This window comes from Rhipicephalus sanguineus, chromosome 11 (genome assembly GCF_013339695.2).
Source record: "Rhipicephalus sanguineus isolate Rsan-2018 chromosome 11, BIME_Rsan_1.4, whole genome shotgun sequence".
NCBI lineage: Eukaryota > Metazoa > Arthropoda > Arachnida > Ixodida > Ixodidae > Rhipicephalus > Rhipicephalus sanguineus.
Window position 1 is genome coordinate 35,463,588 of NC_051186.1, and position 21,542 is coordinate 35,485,129.

At 53.1% G+C, this 21,542-nt stretch overlaps 1 protein-coding gene across 1 annotated transcript in view; it reads left to right on the forward strand.

Annotated features, from left to right (window-relative positions):
• Positions 1-282: 282 nt before the first annotated feature.
• Positions 283-21,542, forward strand: part of LOC119374936 (uncharacterized) — a 54,629-nt gene continuing 33,369 nt past the window's right edge. Inside the window, 5 exon segments of the mRNA XM_049411096.1 lie at positions 283-358; positions 361-1,277; positions 1,279-1,409; positions 4,446-4,666; positions 4,669-4,715. Coding sequence (XP_049267053.1) covers positions 283-358; positions 361-1,277; positions 1,279-1,409; positions 4,446-4,666; positions 4,669-4,715 — 1,392 coding nt within the window.

A 21,542-nucleotide genomic window follows, 5' to 3' on the forward strand; every position in this document is an offset into this window, starting at 1 on the left:
TCTCATGATGGACGAAATCTACTTGCAGCCTTATTTTGATTATAAGGGAGGAGTAACTGTTGATGCAGTATGTAATAGCTCAAGTGTAACGTTGACAGCTCACGTCTTCATGATGCAAAACTTGCTTTCGTCTCAGAAAACTGTAGTGCACATACGCCGGTAGAGCACATCAGCGCAGAGCAGCTTCATGCCATTTTGGATAGCATTATTACTGAGCTGGAGAATGTCGGTTTACGTATCATTGCAGTCACGAGTGACAACAACTCCATAAACCGTACGACAATGTCACTTTTTGGGGCGCCCTGAAAACTTCAGAGTGTATATAGACGCCCTGCAGATTTTAAACACCCCCTTTTTTTCTAAATGACCCTGTACACTTATTGAAGTGTATAAGGAACAATTGGATCAATCAGCGAAATGCTGGAACATGCATGTTCTTTCCTAGCCCCACAGGAACTAGCGAAAAACCACCAATAAATACAGCTTCATTTAGGGCTCTTCGAGAGCTTCACTCAAAAGAACAGAGTCAGCTGATTAAATCTGCACCAACGCTTACAACAAAAGCTCTCAATACATCGAACATTGAGCGCCAAAATGCCATGCTTGCACTTAAAATTTTGAACTTCTCTACAGCGGCAGCTCTTTGAACGTGTGGGCCCAGACTTTAACTCGAGCATGAGGTTGGCATAGCAGAGTTCTTAGAATTAATAACGAGGTGGCGGAGCATTGTAAATGTAAAGACATGCAACAAGGGCATTCGGCTTCGTGACGAGCTGCAGTCAACGATTACCTCAGTAACAAGTCCTCAGGTCCCGTTTTTGTTGAGTGTAGCGAAGTGGCTAGATCTGCGGCAGTCTCTCAAGTTTGACACATGCATACTTACAAGGGAGACGCACAGTGCCCTCCGTCTCACGACAGGCACCTTATTAAATGGGACTAAATATTGCTTAGCGGAAATGCACTTAGGCTATGTGCTGTTAGGAAAGTTTCAGATGGATTTTTTGGAAGAGAGGTTTGGCAAGTTTCGCCAACTCTACGGTGCGCAATACCACATATTCATTAGTCAAGTGTATGAGTCTGAGCGAAAACTTCGTCTGGAAATTTTTTTGGAGCTCTCAGAAATGGAAGCTGCAACAGCTGCAGTGGCAGTAAATGATGATGTGCTCGGAAACTTTGAAATTGAGGTTGCGGACTCTGACTTTGACAAGAAGGCACCGAATCTCTATGCAACCACCTACCTTGCTGGTTACTGTGCCCACGCTGCGTTAAAAAAAATTTGCATGCATGGCTTGCAAAGGAAATTTGATGCTAGAAGACAACATTGAGGTTGAAGGTAGAGAATTGGTGCAGGCCATGAACCGTGGCAGCCTCAACTTTCCTCAGCCTGCAATTCGCCTCGAGATCTTTGCGTGGCGCCCTCTCGCATGTGACGTCAGAGAGGGGACTCTGGTGCCGCTCTTCGCACGCGCGTTCGTTACGTAAAGACTGATTGAGGCTACCGGCCAGTCTCTCCTGCTCGAGTTATTGAAACATTAGTGGGAAAGTTCATAAAACAATTTGTACTGAACGTTCAAGCAAAATTCCCAGCGAAATCGAGTGGAGTTGCCGTCAAGAGCACGTTCAGTGTCGATTGCTCCTGGTGTCGTCTGCTAGCCATCAATGTGTACATCTGCACAGGCAACAACCTTTCATTATATCCAAGTTTTCAGCAGCTGCCGTGTAAGCGCATCGTAAGTACATGAAGTTTAAATAATAAATAAAAAGGTTGAGAGACGTGTCAAAAGGCGATGCATGACGGTGATATGAAAGATTTCGTAGGCTGTGCGGAGTTGTTTTTTTTTAGCACGAAAGTGTTTTATGCCGGGGTCCACCAAGATTTTAGTGACGTATTTCCGTCACGGAAATGACGTCGAAAAAATGTACTCGATCAGATGGCAAAGAAAAAAGTTCCGTCAACGGGCATCGAACCCACGCCCGCTCAGTCCACAACAACAGATGCCGGGCACGCTGTCCACTGCGCCACAGTCACAGACTCTAGAGGCTTTACAAACTCGCCTTTTATATCTCACACTCTCCTCTCACAGTGCTCTCTGGGAGCGGTAAAGCAAAGTAATTCGTTATTACTGTGGCCTCCGCGATTAGCACCTGCAACGCGTGTTGCTACACGTCCGCCCCATTCGGCGCGTTGTCAATAGGAGTGCTATTTTGTGAATGCCTTAACATACCGCGAGGTGGCGACCTGAGCCCAAGCGTCGTAAACGCGCCGGCCTCGCTCATAGTGCCACGCTAATCCAAAGTAAAAATGCCTCTGCGACGCGCGCCTGCCTCTCCTGGCTGTAACACCGCGTTCCCCGCTTTAACTCGTCCCGAGAAAAATCGTGGCCGGGCTAGAGGGGTGGCGCTACGCTCTTTGCGTTTCCCTCTACTCCAGCCATGGTGTTCAATCACACTTTAACATGCCGCGGCATGGCGAGTTCTGCGTCCAATATGCGACGCTCGCCTGGCTATCGCACCTTGTTCTCTGATTACGCTTTCACCATCAACTACTACAGCTACCACAACGGTCGTTAAGAAAGGGAAAATATACAACCACCCGTTTGTAGCACGAAGCATGTAGCACGAAGGAAACGGTGGTTGATCGTGGACGTTAGTCGTCGGGATGGAGATATACCACCAATCATCAAAATGGGTGCATTCACGTTAAACAGTGATATAGCTACCAGATATCAATATACATTGTGCAAACTCTCTTGTATAAATGTACAGTAAATATTCAGTTACTTCTGTAGGGGGACGTTTTACTTTCGTGTTACGCCGATTCCTCAGACGGAGGGATCAACCATGTTTTTTTCAGCATACTTTAACACATCCGTTAATAAACCAACGTTTGCTGACTCGTTCCCGGTCGTTTGAAAGTATGATGAACAGAATTAGTGTAATCATACTAACGTAGATAAATACAAAGCTTTCGCATCAAAAATCGTAGTAAGATGTATTTGCAATAAAAAAGTGTAAATCCCTCTCAACGGTGGACTCCTGATGGGACGTGATGCGGTCACTGTAAAAAAGAGACTCACAGGGTCCCTTATGCACTTGCCTAAGATGACTCAAAGGCGAAATTCATCTTCTTTTTGTTCATCGATGTTCAGTCGACCTTCCCCGCCTCCTTCCGAATGCTTTTTGGACGTAACGTGGTTTTGCACTGCCTCCAGGATCGGAGGCATTGGAAGCTTTTAAAACATCACCTGGTTTTGTATTGCATCCGTGCTCAACCCACCGATCACGAAGACAATGCAAACTGACGATGTCATGTGATGACGTCATCATGTGACGTGGTGTTATAACGTCACAAATATTGGCGGTCTGTGATGTCATGAGGACGTCATAAGGTGACGTCATCTTGTGATGATTTTTTGCATCATTCGTGTTGACGCTGCCGACTAGGGACGCCGACGGTGAATTTTCGCGTTTGATCAGGAATCCAAAGCTTTCACCGTAAAATATTCAATCTTGTTACAGCGGAGTAAAGAATAGCAATATCCAACCAAAGGGGCCAAAAAATGGTGGGAAAGAGCTCTTTCTCCTCTTCTTGGATATATTCGCCAATATTTCCTACTGTTTACCGAGCTGTATTATCGGTGATAAATGAAACACGAACATCGGAGCGCGTTCCCCAAGCATAAGGAAATGTATAATGCGCGCCGTCCTGTCATCACCATTGACTGGCACGCACCCCCGATTAGGCAGCACTTCACAATCGAAAGCATGAATTTGGCTCACGAGCGGCAAACCGCAAGAGCGTATCTTTCTCTAATCATAAGGGTGTGAACTGTACCACGCGCACCACTGCTGGCGTTTCATTCGGATCCGATAGCACGTGTAACAAGTTTTATGTGCATCCAACTCGCCCAACCTACGCCAGTTGTCCGCGGTAACCCGCTGGTCGATGAAGTTATCAATTTTATTTTGTCGGCAAACGTTTTTTGTACGTGACTGCAATTGGGAGTGGAGAGTGAACTTTCGTTCAAGTCTGTCGCTAACGTTTGCGAATAAGCCGTAAAATTGATCGCGCTTCACTTCCAAAGCAGCGCTGACTCTCTTTAACTCGCTTGGCGGGTTTGCGCTTTCACGTAAGCTATTTCAACGCCATCCAGCCCAGTGAGTAACGCTACGAGCTCGGTGGCATGATCCTGACCGCGATGGCACTGCTTAATAGAAGATACATTAAATGTTAACGTTTCAAAACCGCCTGTAATGCTAGCAGACATCTAAAGAACTATCATTACAAGAAAATACAGCTAGTAGTCGAGGAACGTCGTGCGACGTGAGCGAACTATAACGAAAATGCAGCTGTTCTAGCCAAGCCTAGCAGACGACAAAAGCCGAATCTCCGCCTTTGCGTCACCGGAGCACCGTTCGTAGCGCCGCCATTGGTGACGCACCAGACGAATAATAAACGCTGTTCTTACAGCAGAAGTAGTTCTAGACAAACTTAGTAGTGAACAGCATGCAACACAATCTCATACTCTGCCAAATCAAAAAAAGGCTCTTTTGGCACTCACACATGATTTAATAATTGACAGCATCGATTTCGATTTGTGTGAGAATGGACACACGCCGCGAGTGGTATTGCACCATGTCCTATGTGCAGCAGCTAACACCTTAATAAAAACTTTTGCAAGAGAAAAAATGATCAACTTGTAGCTGAAAAGACTGCAAAGGAAAAAGGGCGACAGCTGAATACTGAAAAACTAACTTCTCAATGCACTTGCGACTTTTTCTTTCATTATTCAATGTCAAAATGTCGGAACCTATTTTATAATGATTATATGTGGCGTTTAACGTCCCAAAACCACGACATGATTATGAGGGATGCCGTGGTGGAGGGCTCCGGAAATTTCGACCACCTGGGGTTCCTTAACGTGCACCTAAATCTAAGTACACAGGTTTCAAGCATTTTCGCCTCCATCGAAAATGCGGGCGCCGCGTCCGGGATTCGATCCCGCGACCTGCACTAATTCCTTACATTCAACCTCAATGAGGTCTGCAGTCGAGCACCATAACCACTGGACCACTGTGGCGGGCGAAACCTATTTTCGTGTTGTATATCCATACAGTATATTTTCTTGTGCTTGCTGAGCTATTTAAGTTTGCGGTACTTGTTCGATTGTGCGATTGCGTGGTGCATCTGCTTATAATTAACTTTTGTGCAACAAGGACTGATCAATGTATTGTATTTCTTTATAGAGTGTGTATTTTTGTGCTTGTGGAGCAGCTTTACGTTGTATTGGCTTATTGCAATCTAAGCTATTGTGGTGAAACAGCTTTGATTATTCCTCACTTCCCATGCTTCTCTTGTGAAAATAAAAGATTTCTGAAAGTCCATTGCACTCGTAATTTTAAATAGAAAATGTTTGAAACGTAACAAAAAGAATCTGCAAATTGATACATAATAAAATCAGTAACAGCATGTCCAAAGGTAAAGGGGTACACCAGCGCGCAAACGAGAACGAGAAGAAAATCAGGCTTTTTGCTACAAAAATATGATTCACAAAAAAGAATATTTGTTTTGAAACAGCATTCTCATCACGCGTCGCGGAAGCTGACCGTCCAGCGTCGTCGTAGTAGGGCAACGTCCCTGAGCCGTGGAGAGGCCTTAAAGTCTAGGTGCTGTTGGCCAAGCGCTGGGAAGTGCATCGGCTTCTTTCTGTAAATTTAGCAGTTGTGCGGATATTGTGGGCTTGCCAGGTACGTCAACTACACTGGAGTGTAAAAGAGAGCTCATGGTCCAACGTAACGTCGGCACTGACTTTAGAGCAGGAATGTAAGTTTTTTCTCAACAAAGTCCACGCTACACCCTGATAATGTGCTTATGATAAGCAGCCTCCATCGGCGCATCCGAACAAAGCTTCATTAAAGCTTGCGTAGTCAATATTTATTGCATTGTTAAAGAGACGATAACCAACACTGTAACCCCAATTGGCGTTGCCCCGACATGGCACTTGTGTAGGGTCTTTTTCCAAGGAAGTTTAAAGCACTAGTGTGACTCTGTAGTAGCATACTTGACTTCCATGCAGAATGCATGGTTTCGATTCTCACACGAGCTGTGATTTTCGTTCTTTGCTTCCATCGGGATATTCCGCCCATCGAGAACGCCGACAAAGCGGGCACCAGACATACAGCTACACGAGCTCCTTAACACTTTAGCGTTAACATTTCCTACACTCTTAGGCAAAATTACCCGTAAGAGGAGTAACCGAGCGCAATAAGCGCGCGCGATGAACGGGTAGACCGTTGAGGAGCAAGCGCAGAGGGATGCGTGCCGTGTGCAAACCAGTTAGTCTGCAAAGGGATGAACCGCGCGGGAGATGCAGGCCGTGTGAAGAGATGACCTTAACGTGGGCATAAGCTCAAGTATACAACTCTTTGCTTATGATTGCGTTATCTACAGAAAAATCCAGAATGAACAAATTCTCCTTGAATTACAGGCTGATCTTGAACGTATTCATCACTGGTGTCTTAAGTGGCAAATGAATTTAAACACGAATAAGTGCGTCCATGTGTCTTTTACAAAGAAAAATGTAATTATGCAAATTATCATTTCAGTGGAAATAATTTAGACAAGAAATTCAAGTACAAATATTTGAGAGTGTTACTGTCGCATGATTGTTCCTGGAATGTGCGTCCTGTGTGCCTGTTTATTCTTCGTCTACGTCTTTTAGTGCTGCTTCTATCATGTATATGTACCAACTAGCCCAACTTTCTATCCTGCTGCATGTGGATTATGTGGTTTCCAAAGCTGCAGTAGCATTGAATTATATCCAAAGGAACTTGAGATGTGCAGATTCTAACCTCAGAAGACCGGCTTACCTCACTTGTATACGACCAATTTTAGAATATGCCTGCACTCTTTGGGACCCATCGCAAGTAGGTTTGATTAATAAATTAGAAAGTATTCAAAACGGAGCAGCCAGGTTTGTCTTGGGTCGTTATGGAAAAAAATCACAGTTGTACCGAAATGAGAGAGGAGTTCAACTAGGAGCCACTGTTGTCCCGTCGTAAAAAATTGCGTCTGAAGCTTTTATACCAGATGTTTCATAAAAGACAGGAATAGACGGTGACGTTTACTTAAAAAAAGTCACAGTTTCGCCGCAAGGCCGAAGCAATGAATGCGATAGCAGGAAACTAATGCTATATGAAGTGAGGCTCGCCAATGGATACTCTCAGTTTGAACAGCGCTCCTGTTGCAAAGGCGGCCGAAGCAGCGAAGGAAACTAGCGTGCTTCAAGTGTCGAGCTGTGACACTTGATAGTTCGCGCTCATCTTCTGTTTGTTCGTTTAGCGGCGTCCCTTGAGCTCGAGTGGCTTTCGTACGCTCCGTAACATGAGCGCGGACATCACGGTGAAAGCGTGAAACATCCCTCTACCCCTCAGCACAAGAAAACCGCGCGAGCAGACAGCGGAAGGGCAAGGTTCTCCCTGCGCAAGTATAAGAAGAAGCGAGCGAGCTCGCCGACGGCTTGTAAATGCGCCTGTCGCGCTCCTAACGCCATCTCGCTGGTAATGAAGAAACGCTTATAAGCGCAGCCGTCTCTGAGTCCGTCCAGCGGTAAAAGGTGTGTATATAACGCTCGCCGTTACCTACGTGGAGGATCTGCGTTTGGTGGCGTAGTGGTTAGCGCCACTCGCTGCGGAGCAAGGGGTCCCTGGTTCGAATCCGCGCTTCGGAAGCATTTTTCTGAATTATTTTTCTTTGGGGCTTTTCTATATATATACGTACTTATACATACACGGTGCATGACGGCGGCGACGGCGACGGCAAAATCCAGCCGAGACTGTCCATATAATTGCTATCGCAATAAAAGCCAGATTATATTTCTCAACGCACCGACCATGAACACAAAATAAGGCCATGCCGGGCCAGGACGAACCTGTTTGCAAATTCGCTATTTTGTTAAAACTATTAACCAGTGGAATAGTTTGGCATCTGAGCAAGTGTGCGGTGTCAGTGAAAATGTTTTTTTTTTATATAACTTTGTTACCCCCCTGCTGTAACGCCTCGAGGCGAATCGGGGATATGTAAGAATAAAGACTAAAAAATACGTTCTGTGTGCAAACCGTTGTCAAGGGAACTAACCGTCCTCGCTCGGGCCAGTCTTCCCACTTGTGTTTGTGCTGGCGTGTTGGCGGTTGTGTCGCGCGCGGAGAGTTCTCCGATCTAGGAACTACGCCTCCGTGTCTTTGATATGTATACACGTATGCGTCGATGAGCGTGGCGTGCTGCTTTTACGTTTCGCCACGCCCATGAAGTCTGGAGCTGATCTCCACAAATCGAGACGCCGCGCTGTATATCTCCGGCGTAGTCACGGCACTGCGTCGCCACCGGCTGGTAATGGCGGCCGAGAAGACAGTAGGCCTACCGGATCCATGATTTCAATCTGACTCAGGGCACAAATAGGCGCTGGATTCTTTCACAAGTATGTGATCGCTTTGTATTCTGGCGTACCTAGGGCGTGCGTGAAACTGATTGCGATTGACGGTAACGGACTCGATGGTGTTGTATATCGCTCGCACGAATGTACCGCGAGGGTTATCTTGGGCGTCAGCTCGCCTGTGCTTTGTGACCGCCTGGATATTGGCCGCCATTGTCGTCGGCCGCCCGGACGGTCGTTCACCGATGATTCGCCGTGGTGATGAGCTGCGAGCTCGCGATATTAGGCAGAGGCCTCGCCGCTGTTTTGCGACTCGCCCAAAACGCTGCGCGCTCGCCGGCAACGAACTCTATTGTACAGGGAACCCAAGCTGAAGTTTACGGCGCGACGACAGCGCCGCGCTGCGGCTCTGGAGAGAAGCTGTGGCGCAACTGGGTGCAAGCGCAGCCGACTCAACCTGTTTGTCGGCAGCGGAAACACGCGCGCGCCCGCGCTGCTCAGCCGGTGCGGGGAACTGGCGCGCGCCGTGCCGACAGCTTGGCACGCTGAACCGAGAGGTTTGCTGTGCGAAGCTGCATTTCCACGTTGGCAGAAGCGACCCCGCGGAAGCGGAAGAGAAGTCTGAAGTATTGCGGTGTCGTGGCCTGCCACAACAGTGCAGACAACACAAAGGCACGCGATTCACGTGTGAAACTTTGTCGGTTGCCGGGCATGTCGCAAGAGAAATAAAGGTGGCAAGCGCGGACATAGCTGACAGCGCTGTATCGCCTTCTGTTTTGGCTGTCTGAGTTCATCGCTTTCGTTCGTTTCGACTACCTGAATCAGTACGTAACGCGGCGCATGCACGCAGCAACTGCGGTAGTGATCAGGCACGTAGGCAAGGGGGGGGGGGGCGGGGGGCCCGCCCCCCCCCCCCCCCGAAATTCGTCCAGCCTTTTATGTTCCCGGGCAATTTTTTTTCTTTGTGCCATGAAAAGATTTTCTTTCGAATAATTAGGCCTTGGCCCCCCCCCCCCCCCCGAAAAAAAATCCTGGCTACGTGCCTGGTAGTGATTACCTGCTGTCTTCTCGCATTGTGAAAGTCCAGTTACGGTTGTAGGTGAAACAACTTGGTGTTTTGATTCCCCGTGTTCGTGAGACCTACCCGTTGTCGTTGAACGTTCACACTCGCGTTATACCGTTAGCGTTGCGCGGTTGGTTGAATTCAACTGAACTCGGCACATTGTCAGAAGTTCGGCGCCTGCAATTCACGCGTCGGGAAGGCTGCTTTATCACGCCGGAACGGACGTCTGTGCATTTTCAGCAAGCTCTGACATCGTTCTGCAGGTTTTCTTTGTTGTTGTCATTCTATTAGGGTGATATATATTTAAGCCGCTAAATATAACTGGCACCCAATACGTGTTTTGCATTTGCAACCTTGAAGCAACGACCTTCCTACTTTGCGCGATTTTCTAGCCGCGTTCGTGCAGCAGGTTTTATACCCCTGTCAAGTCGATATCCTCATAAAAATGGAGTGCAAGCATGACGCGAGAGCCGAAGAAACGAGGCGAGCAGTTCATCTTGCTTCAGAGTGGTTAATGCTCAGCTAGCTGCCTCGCGTCTGAATCGGCGTGTGATTATCCAGCGGCACGGACGACTTGACTCTAACCTTCTCAGGAAACAGTGCCAGGGCTGTACAATTTCTTTCAGATGCGAAGTATCTCTTGCTCGGGGGTATGTCACGCGGCGTGGTAATCCGCACGCGGCGTAGTAGTCCGCACTCACACTACGCATGCGCAACACTCCTCCTTGCCTCTCTCCAACAGCTGCGGGTTACTCTCTAAACTTCTCTACCAGCACCTACTTGCGCTTCTTCTGCGTTCTCGTTTCTGCTCTGACGGCGCATGCGCTGCTCTCCTCCTCTAGTCTCCCCTCCTTCAAGTGGTAGAGCGCTGCGCGCGTTCAGTCCAGCGCTTGCCTCGGTTGGCTCCTCTGAAATGCGGGCTCGACATGCCGAAATTCTCTCCTGCGCAGCGCCGCGATGAGGGTCAGCGCATGCGCGTCCTCTCCCTCTCTCTCTCCCTTCCTATGCTGCCTCTCTCTCGCGCGCCTGTCGACCGCGTTCCCCGCACGCCCTGTGAGAATTAACGGCCAGGCTAAAGGGAAGACACGACGCGCGTAGTGTTCCTCTTCGCGTTCCATGACGCGAGGTCAGTAGCATGCCCAGCGAACGCCAACGGAACGCGATCGTGCAAGTGCTCCGGCTTCGCATCGCCTCATGGTCCCCTTTAGCGGGACATGGTGTAAATTTTTTTTCGCACGCCACAAACGCTTTTTCACGAAAGTACACGGCTGCTGCTGCAAGCATGCCATATCAAAACAACAATCATATGATTCGTAGTCCGCACCGCAGAACATTGATAACGTGCGCGGCTTCTTTTCGGAGTGCATGTGGACCATTACGCATCTTTAACATGACAGTATGAGACTTACCTCGAGGTATACGTCCTAACTGTGTAATCGCGACTTGGGAAATGCATTTCGCTTTGTGTCGGACGTCGTTGTCGTCGATCGTCTGCTCTGCACCGTAAACGTGATTGACAAGCCTTTCTCCTTTTATAAAGTTCGCTTTTTCAGTGATGCTACCGAGGACTTCTGATTTGGAGCAATTTTTGGAGCAGCAAAATTTCCGTTTTGGAGCACTTTGGAGCAGCAAAATTTTCATCTTGGAGCACTTTGGAGCAGATAATTTTGCATCTGGGAGCACTTTGGAGCAGATAATTTTGCACCTGGGAGCACTTTGGAGCAGCGAATTTTACATCCTGGAGTGCAATACAGGAGCATATTGCATTAACATTCAATCACCTGAGTATTATTATGGGGCTCTTATGAAAGCTAGAAATATTTCGATTCATTGCAAATCTCATGGAAAAAATCATCTCAGGAGCATAGGCGTGCGCACAGGGGGGGGGGCCGACCCTCCCTAATCATCTAGGGGGGGGGGGGGCGCAAAATCTGCCCCGTACATTGACCCTTGCGATAGCAATTATATGGACACTCTCGGCGGATTTTTGGCGTCGCCGTAATTTTCCGTACAAAGTCCAAATTATTAACATCACCACGCTCATTCTAGCCGCGGGTGAAAGCTCGCGAGCGCTGGCGACGAACGCGGCTGAAGCGGAGATTAAACTATCCGGCCGTCTGTCTCCATCGCTAGGACAGCGCATGAGATAACATCTTCCCGCGTGCGGGCCTGCCGTCGATTGCTCATAAAAGAGAGGAAACGCCTCGCCCGTCTTTCGTAAGGAGCATGAAGGGGCGCCAGGGGAGCGGAAGGGGGGGGGCGCATCGTTCGAAGGGCGCAGTCGCTTGAGCGCGCGCTATGTCGAGGCATCAGGAGACGGCTCGTAAACTTGCTGTGCTCTCAACGATTACTTCGCGTTTAGAGAACTCAGAGCAAGAAAACGCTTCGGTTCCTGGAGGGGCCATATTCCCTTAAACCAGCGTTTTGTTGAGTTACGCGAGATCGGATCCAAAAGAGTTAGCTGGTAGTCTTACTTCGTTTCACAATACAATTTTTTGGTATCGCATTCATTGCTTCGCTCTTAAGCGAAACTGAATTTTTTTAACCGTTACCTATTGACCCCCGAAAGTGGGGCGGACGTATAACATGGCGTAGCCGCTTCACTGTGGGCCGTCAGCAACGGGCCCGCTACTGACAGCTGCGCATTCGCGGCTGCTCCCACCAGGAGATACGATTTTACTAATGAGATGACATTTTTAAAAAAGCAAGCAAAAAATTCGAATTGGAACCCTAGCACGTAAGCTCGAAAGGGCAGGGCCTTTTAGGGGGTATTTACCGCAGGGTGATTACAAACTCGGACGTGCTGGCGGAAGGAATTGCGAAAAAGCTGTTCTGGATGAAGATCCATGGATAAAGTATATCTGAGGAAAAGTGTCATCGCGTTTCCACCGTTCGCGCGCTCTTCCATAAACGCGAAGCAAGGAAAATTCGATATTGTCCCATATCTACTGCGAGCGATCCCAAATTTCATTCCGCGATGTCCGGAAACAGAAGTGACAGACATTTTAGCGGTATACTCATGTAGTTATTACTGAACATTGCTTTCCTTACGTGCCGTGCGACGCTTGAAACGAGCTATCAGCAGCGTTTCTGGAACAGACGACGTCCACCGATGAATCGCCGTCGCACTTTCTCGCTACCGATAGGCCTAGACGTCACGAGCCTCTGCGGAGAGCGCGTTTTGCTGTCGAGCCGACTTGCAGAACAGAAGCTGCGTCGGCACCGTGCATGGCATCGTGGTTTACTCGGAACGCACGCGCGGAACGCACGCGCCATTTATTCAGCGGAATAATTCTTGGTTCATGATTGCGACTTTATTGGCAGCCCCAAGATCGAGCTGCACATGTTCTGACGCGCCCTTTGGCGCAGTTTGGCGCAAATTTCGTCGATATTATCAGGATGGCGCAGTAAATACAATTTGGCGCAGTTTGGCGCAGTTGGCGCAGGAGTGGAATCACTGCGGCTCGCGATAAGCCACGCGAGCAACGCACGGTTCATGCTCCTGGGATGTTCAAACCACGAAAAAACACGCGCTGGCAAAGAACGAGTGCTGATAACACCCCAAGGTAATGCTCGATGAAAGCTTCAGCGTAAAAAAATGCTGCGTATATCCACCGAGGATTGAATACTAGAAGCTACCGGCTACGTCACTGAAATGCTAGACTTCACCACGAACCGACGGTTAACGGTGCCTTCGCTTATTGCAAATATGTCGAGAGCACCGTCGAGCACCATGACGCAAAATTGACGTCGGCGGAATTACCAGATGGCGCCCTAACTTTTCCGGTTTGCTCAATAGCCAATCAGCGCGCACCAAAGGCGATACTTTTGCGATTGTCGCCTTTTGGGAATACGGGCCCAGAAAACGCGCAAGAAAGAAAGGCGGGTCTACAGCGACGCCGCACCCGTTGAAGTTTCTATACACTTCGGAGAACTTACCCGCACCAGCAGCTCGCCATGACGTCACTGATTTTGACAACGTCTGCTCTAACTGGCCAGGTTAACTTCTTATGGCTAAAGATCAACGCATTAGTGTTTTAAAGCTAACAAGCGATAGATTTAACAAGTTTCGTCATTTTTTTTTGTTTACTTCGCCAAAACGGCTTGAATACTAGAAGACGCAATAAAGTATCACGTCACATCGTGACGAAGTGCACTTACATTGAGCTGCGCGCTAAAGAACACCAGATAGGCACAAATTCCAGAGCTCTCCATAACGGCGTCCCTCAATCATATTGTGGTTTTGGGACGTAAAACCCTAACAATTAATGTATTCTAAGTTGAAGGTGCTGTCATTTAGCTGTGAAAATCGAAAAATGAAACCTTTAAGTCTTCGTGGCGCATATTTAAGCTTACTATCGCTAATTTAAGTAAGTAGTCTCGAAACATGAATTTACGAATGTAAACATATTGACACGTGCATTCTGTGGGTTTCTAGCTGTTGCGCGGCTACAGGTTCGCTGTAGCCGTGCAACAGCCTTTTGCGGAAGTTGACTTCACTTTCCGTGCGCGGTTTGTGCCTCTATAAGTTGTGGGAATCGAGCGCGCCCTTCCCTTTGGCGCCTCGTTCCCCAGCTAGCGCGCGTGTTGGCCCCGCGCGGCTCGAGCGCCGGGAACCGCCGTTAATCGGCGGTATGGCGACCGCGGCGGCAGCGCCAGGCCTCTTTGTCTGGTGCAAGCCATGCGTCAGCCTCCCGGCGCGCGGGCACGCGTCCGGGCATGCCTCGACATGCTCACGCCACCAAGCTAGCTTACGTCACTGTGCAACGCCGTTCCTCATTGGCCGCCAGTGACAACCCCCTTCCCCCTTGAGCTCGCTTCTGTCTGGCGCGGGCTTGCCCGCGTCAGATGCTCTCAGGCTAGCACGAGTGGTTGACGCGCTGCTCTAGCAGGCGGCTTCTCGTTCGTGTGCTCGACCGCTGCCCTTTGTGTGGTAGTCTTAGCGCCGCTGGCAAGCGTACTCGATCGGTCTTGCGGAGTTCCCCTTACGGCCTGCAAGCCTGTGAGTGTCGTACTGTGCTGCATCTTGGGTTAATAAACCCGTTGTTGCTGTTACCCTGCCTCGTGCGTGGTTTCTGCGCCGTGTCGGAGAAACGACGAACCCGGCCGCAGCGTCGTCGCACGCAGCGGCAGTGGAGAACGTCGCGTCCCTGCACGGTCGCGCTCGTAGGTAAGCCTAGTGCAAACCTATCTCCACATAACTGGCGCCCAACTTGGTTTCGGCATGGCTTCAGAGCAGACCCCCTCGAGGCGCTCGTTCCTGTTCGATCCTGTGGCGACGGACTTGATCTCGTTCGAGGCGGACGGCTGCGACAGCACGGGTTACGGCCCTCTTGGCGACCCTCTGCTTTCGTTCACCGGGAGAGATCCCTTTTTCGGGCCCCCCTACAGTGATGTGAGCCGCTTGAACGAGGACCGCAGTCCTAGCCAAGCCAGTAACGGGCTGTATCAGCTGTTCGAGGCTCACGCGCTTACGGGCCCGTCCCCGGCGCAGTCTCCGCTCGCTGGCCTTTCCCCGTCAGCAGCACGGTTGACAGCTCAAATCGCCGCACGCGATCCTTCCTACCGGGGGCACTCAGGTGTTGGCGGGAACGCGCTTCCTGACCCGCCGTGGTCGCGAGCGCAAAGGGTTGACAATGTCGTGCGCGAGCCAGCTCGCTTGGCCGACAACGTCGCCGCGTTTCCCGACGCTTGCATGCCTCAGATGCACGTTGGCGGTACTTTCGACAGACGTGGGCCACCGTGCTCCGCGGTCGATCCGCTTGCCTATCGTGTGAGGCCTCATGCGCCCGTCGGAGCGGAAACAACCCTAACCTCCTCCATGCCGTTTACTGGCCCTTTTCGGTCTGACGTGCATGCCGGAGAACAGGCGCGCGACCCTGTTACGGCCGCGCCTGCGTCGGAGCAATCGCCGCTGCACGCAACTGCGGCGCAGCTCCTAAACGTCCTGTTGGAAGCGGCGCGCTCGCAGCCTTGTGCTTTAAAGGGAGACCTCGAGCCCCCTCAGCCAAGCGCACCGAGTAGCCTACGGGTACCTCTGCCTGAGTACAGCGGTTATTCGGACCGCATGAGTGCCACAGAGTACCTCGAGGCGCTGCACTGCTATCAGCGGGCGATGGGGCTGAGCGACAGCGTTATGCTTGGTAGTGTATTGCCTGTATCGCTGACAGCCCAAGCGGCGCGGTGGTACCGACTTGTCGGCCACCAAGCTCGTTCGATGGAGGAGTTTAGGGCGCTCTTCCGTAGCGAATTCCTTCCTCCTGACTACGAGCGCCGCATGCGTCGTGAGCTAGAGCTCCGAACGCAGCATCCCGACGAATCTCTCCTCGAGTACGTCCGGGCTTTGCAGGAGCTCTACCTCCTTGCCGACCCTACGGCATCAGACGCTGAGAAGGTAGAGCGAGCCATTCGCCAGGCTCATCCAACCTTCGCCGCTTACCTTCGGAGCGCCCGTTATCGTAACCTAAACGAGCTGGCCTCCGATGCGAAGCGTATTCAGGGCGACATACTGGCGGCGAGAGCCTACCGCCCGCCGCCACCGCCGTCCGCTTCTCTCGAGCCTCGTTGTGCGTGGGCTGGGGGTGACTCGTCACTCCGTAATCCCCCTAAACACGAGGTGGCCTCGGCCGTGAGAGAGCAACGAGACGCGCCGGACGTTTCGGACCGCGCTCTCGACCCGTACTCGTACGCCCGGGCGTGCCCCTTTGCACTGCAGGGCGAACGAGAACGGAACCCCCGTGCCTCAATGCACGAGGAGAGATCCGATCGCGGAGCCCCCCCAGCGGCTAGCGAACGGAGGCCTCCTAGCTCAGTACGAGAGCATGGGGGTGTAACCCAACCTCTGGCACCGATGGCGTGTCGCGCTGGACATGACTTTCCAGCCACGCCGGCGCCGTTCATCGCCCTTACGATCGCTGGTCGAGAGTTTGCGGCGTTGCTGGATAGCGGGGCTTCGATCTCGCTGTTCGGCGAAGAGGTTATGGCTCATTTGCGCGACCGCTCCGTCCGCATTCGAGCTTGCGACACTGCCTTCCATCTCGCCAGCGGTACCGCCACCTCGTGCGGCGCTGCGCGGTTGGTTGTGCGCTGGGAGAATCGCGCGCGCCGACAGCGCTTCGTGCATCTCCCGGGTCTTTCCGTGCCCGTGATTCTTGGTCGCGACTTTCTCGCGCACACGGGTATCGTGATAGACGTCGCGAGCGGAGGCTACAGGGACGGCCCTTCCGGCGCCCTACGGCCATTCGCTACACCTCCCGCGGTCTCGGCTGCCCGTAAGTCGCCGGACGCCACGAGAGAGCAGGAGGAGAGGAGACAAAGCGTGGCCCCTTCGGCCCGCGTCTCTCACTCCGACGCCAAGACTGGCCCCTTGGCCGGCGCGGCGGAAAACGGCCCGTGCCTACCGCTTTCTCTCGAGCATAGCGCTACCGTGGTTGACGAGGTCTCGGCTGCGCCGGTGACCACCCCGGTAAGCAGCAGCTCGGATCGCTCGCTGCCGCCTTTGCCGGACAGCTTGTCGACACATGAGAAGGCACGCCTGTCGTCGCTGTTGACACGTTTCAGTGACATGTTCACGGAACGCCCGGGTTGCACCTCTCTGGTGAGGCACCGGATTGACACAGGCGACGCACAACCGTGGAAATGCAATCCTCGCCCCGTCAGTGCGGCAAAGAGGAAAGCAATTGACCAGGCATTGGATGAGTTGATTGAGACCGGAGTTGTCCAACGCTCAAACAGTCCCTGGGGTTCACCGGTGGTAATGGTCCCCAAAAGAGACGGCTCTCACCGGCTCTGTGTGGACTACCGCCGGCTGAACGAGGTCACGAGGAAGGATGCTTATCCTATGCCTAACGTTGACTCGATCGTGGCTGCTCTAGGCGGTGCCTGCTACTTCAGCACCTTGGATGCTAGCCGCGGTTACCTGCAGGTTCAGATGGAGCCGGCTGACGCGGAGAAAACTGCGTTCACCTCTCACAGAGGTCTGTACGAGTTTACACGCATGCCGTTTGGCTGTTCTGGAGCTGCAGCTACGTTCCAGAGACTGATAGACCGCGTTCTCGGGGACGCTAAATGGCAACACGCCATGGCGTACCTCGACGACATCGTCATCTTCTCTCGAACGTTCGAGGAGCACCTCCGCCACTTGGAGGACGTCCTCGAGAGGTTGCGTGCCGCCGGGTTGACCTTGAACCCGAAGAAGGCTCAAATAGCTGAGACTCGCATTTCGCTATTGGGCTTTACCATCGAGAGCGGTCGCGTTCTGCCGTGCGAGGAGAAGGTACGAGCCATTGTGGAGTACCCGACGCCGGCGAACATTCAGGGCCTGAGGCGCTTTTTGGGCATGGTGAACTACTACCGACAGTTCATCCCAAACTGCGCGGACCTCCAAGCGCCCTTGACCGCACTGTTGAAAAAGTCGGCACGATGGAGCTGGGGGCCAGAGCAAGAGCGAGCCTTCAAGGCTCTATCTCAAGCTCTAGTGGCCACAGCCGATCTGAAGCTGCCCGACCTCAACAGGGAGTTCGTTGTCCAAGCGGACGCGAGCGACCTGGGTCTCGGAGCGGTACTGCTTCAGGAGCACGCCGGCGTCCTCCGGCCAGTCGCCTTTGCGAGCCGGTCACTTAACGCCGCCGAGCGCAACTACAGCGTGACTGAACGGGAATGTCTCGCTATAGTCTTTGCTCTCCGGAAGTTCGACTGCTACGTCGACGGCGTGCCATTCGTGGTGGAGACGGACCACATGGCACTCACCTGGCTTAAGCGCTTGCGCGAGCCCTCGGGCCGCCTCGCGCGCTGGGCGTTGACCTTGCAGCGGTACAACTTTGTTGTACGCTACCGGAAAGGGAGTTCGAACGTCGTGGCCGACGCCTTGTCGCGTGCCCCCGTTCTGGCGTCTGACACTTATGTCCACCACTCCCAAGAGCACTCGCACCGAGTAGACTCAGGGGCCCCTGGCTCCAATGGGTCGAAAGGCGCGAACCCCGACGGCGCAGTGACTTTCGAGTCGACCGCCTCGGGTGAGGACGCATACCTGGTAGACTCTGTAACGTCCGCCGGTATCGTCTTCAGCAGAGAGGACCTACTTAAGGCACAGCAGGACGATCCGTTTTGTCAGCAAATTGTTGACGGGCTCAAAGAGCTGAGCTCCCAAGAGGAGCGTGGCGGTCAAGCCGCCGGGCGCAAACGGACAGCTGGTATTGCTGTCGGCGCCGAGTGCCGGACGCAGACTGGTATTGCTGCGGGCACGCTGGATTCGTATCTGCTTGATGCTGATGGCGTTCTCCTGCGCTATGTCCCATCTGAAGAAGCTCCCCAGGAGTCTTTCAAGGTGGTGATACCCCGCAGTCTAAGGAAAGCCACCCTCGGCTATTTCCACGACTCGCGGTTGGCCGGACATGCGAGTGGCCTTAAGACTTTTCAAAAGTTGTGCCACTCTGCTACCTGGCCGGGCATGAAGCGTGATGTTCTTCACTACGCCCGCTCATGCCGCGTGTGCCAATGCGTGAAGCCTCGTGGTGGCAAGCCTCCGGGGCTCATGCAGCCGATCGACAGCCAACAGCCCTGGCAAGTCGCGGCCTGTGACATTATGGGACCTTTCCCAAGAAGCCGGAGAGGCCATGTTTTTCTCCTGGCTGTCACAGATCACTTCACGAAGTGGGTCGAGCTGTTTCCCCTTCGGAAGCTAACGGCACGCGCAATCTGGGACAAGTTGACCGAGGTCTTTACCCGCTTTGGCTTTCCGGCGGAGTTGATCACGGACAATGCGTCCTACTTCACGGCCAAGGTGTTTGTGGATGCGTGGGCTGCCTTTGGCATTAAGCACCGCAAAACAACCACGTATCACCCACAGGCCAACCCGACTGAGCGGATAAACCGAAACCTCAAGCCCTTGCTGACAGCCTTTGCGCAGCAACACAGGGATTGGGACGCCTGTCTTAACGAGATAGGCTTCTCCTTGCGGTCCACGGTGAACCGTTCAACCGGGTACACGCCCGCTTTCCTCAACTTCGGGAGAGAGCTGCCTAACCCCATGGACCGTGTTCTGCGGGGCGGCAGCGGGGCGTCCGCCACGAAAGCCGGCCCGTCTGGCTACGCGGCGGAACTGCGCTCACGGATGGACGCAGCCCTCGACCTGGCGCGTTCCAACCTGGCAAAAGCGCGAGCTGGACAGAAGGCCCAATACGACCGGTCGCATCGGGAAGTGCACTACGATGTCGGCGATCTTGTCCTCAGGCGCAATCACGTCTTGAGTGACGCCGCCAAAGGCATCTCGGCCTCCCTGTCGGCCAAGTGGTTGGGCCCATACCGAGTGCAGACCAAAGTGTCGCCTCTGGTGTACAAGCTGGCTGACTCCCAAGGGAGGCAAGTCGGCGGTCCAGTTAACGTCTCCGACCTCAAACCTTTCGTTGCCCGCAGCAACGACTTGGGAGGGGGGGAGGCGGTCACCGCACCGCGGGAAAACCGTGAGAAGGCTGGCTCCAAGCCACGCCATCGGTACAACCTGCGGAAACGCACCTAAGCAACCTTTCTCCCACTGACAGGTAGCTGGACTTTATTCCATACCATGACAGTGAATGGAGAATAACCGCTAAGGTGCGGCGGCACACGTCTGTAAGTGGTAGAAGGCCCTCTTGGCCGAAAATACCCTCTGACGTGTTGTCCAAGCCATAACCTGGCAAGCGCCCCTTTGTTGGCAGCACGGTCAGGCAGGCACCCCTTTTCGGCAAGCCGGCTATGCCGGGGACATTTCTGTCCACTCCTGCGTCGCCCAGTCGTCTCCCTGCGCCTGGCTCTACCGTGCCACCAGCCTGTTCCCGACCAGCTGGCCTGCTGTTCCCTGGTCCCTCCTGCGGTGGCCTGGTTCCTGCCTTCTGCCCTGCAGTCACCTCCACCCTGCCTTACCCACCTGGCAGCTTCGGTAGCCACCCTCGGCGGCTATTCCGCCCACTCAAGCTTTGGCCCAGGCCCGAGCGTGGTCGCTCCGGCCTCCGTTCCTGGCTGCCTGCTGTTCCTGTGTGGCCCCCGTCCCAGCGACTTCCGGCAGTGGGCTGCCGCACGCAACTGGCAGCCACGCCTCGTACGTTCCCGGCTGCCAACCTCTCCAGTCCGGCGAACTTCAAGCGGGCTGGCTGCCCGCCCTTGTGCAGTCTTGCCCCCGTTCCTCCTGGGCTGTGGACCTTCTTCCCGGCGGTGGGCTCTCCCCTTGTGGTGGAACTTTTGTGTGGCCATGGCCGACTTTTGGACTTGTACCTTCAGGAAGATGACACCCCCCTGTTGGACTTTGCCCTGTTGGCCAGCCCCCTTGCGGCTGAGCTGACCTTGCCACTTGGCCTCGGACAGCCTCTTTCACAGGCTGGCCTCGGTCTTTAGGAGGGGGGAATGTGGGAATCGAGCGCGCCCTTCCCTTTGGCGCCTCGTTCCCCAGCTAGCGCGCGTGTTGGCCCCGCGCGGCTCGAGCGCCGGGAACCGCCGTTAATCGGCGGTATGGCGACCGCGGCGGCAGCGCCAGGCCTCTTTGTCTGGTGCAAGCCATGCGTCAGCCTCCCGGCGCGCGGGCACGCGTCCGGGCATGCCTCGACATGCTCACGCCACCAAGCTAGCTTACGTCACTGTGCAACGCCGTTCCTCATTGGCCGCCAGTGACAACCCCCTTCCCCCTTGAGCTCGCTTCTGTCTGGCGCGGGCTTGCCCGCGTCAGATGCTCTCAGGCTAGCACGAGAGGTTGACGCGCTGCTCTAGCAGGCGGCTTCTCGTTCGTGTGCTCGACCGCTGCCCTTTGTGTGGTAGTCTTAGCGCCGCTGGCAAGCGTACTCGATCGGTCTTGCGGAGTTCCCCTTACGGCCTGCAAGCCTGTGAGTGTCGTACTGTGCTGCATCTTGGGTTAATAAACCCGTTGTTGCTGTTACCCTGCCTCGTGCGTGGTTTCTGCGCCGTGTCGGAGAAAACGACGAACCCGGCCGCAGCGTCGTCGCACGCAGCGGCAGTGGAGAACGTCGCGTCCCTGCACGGTCGCGCTCGTAGGTAAGCCTAGTGCAAACCTATCTCCACAA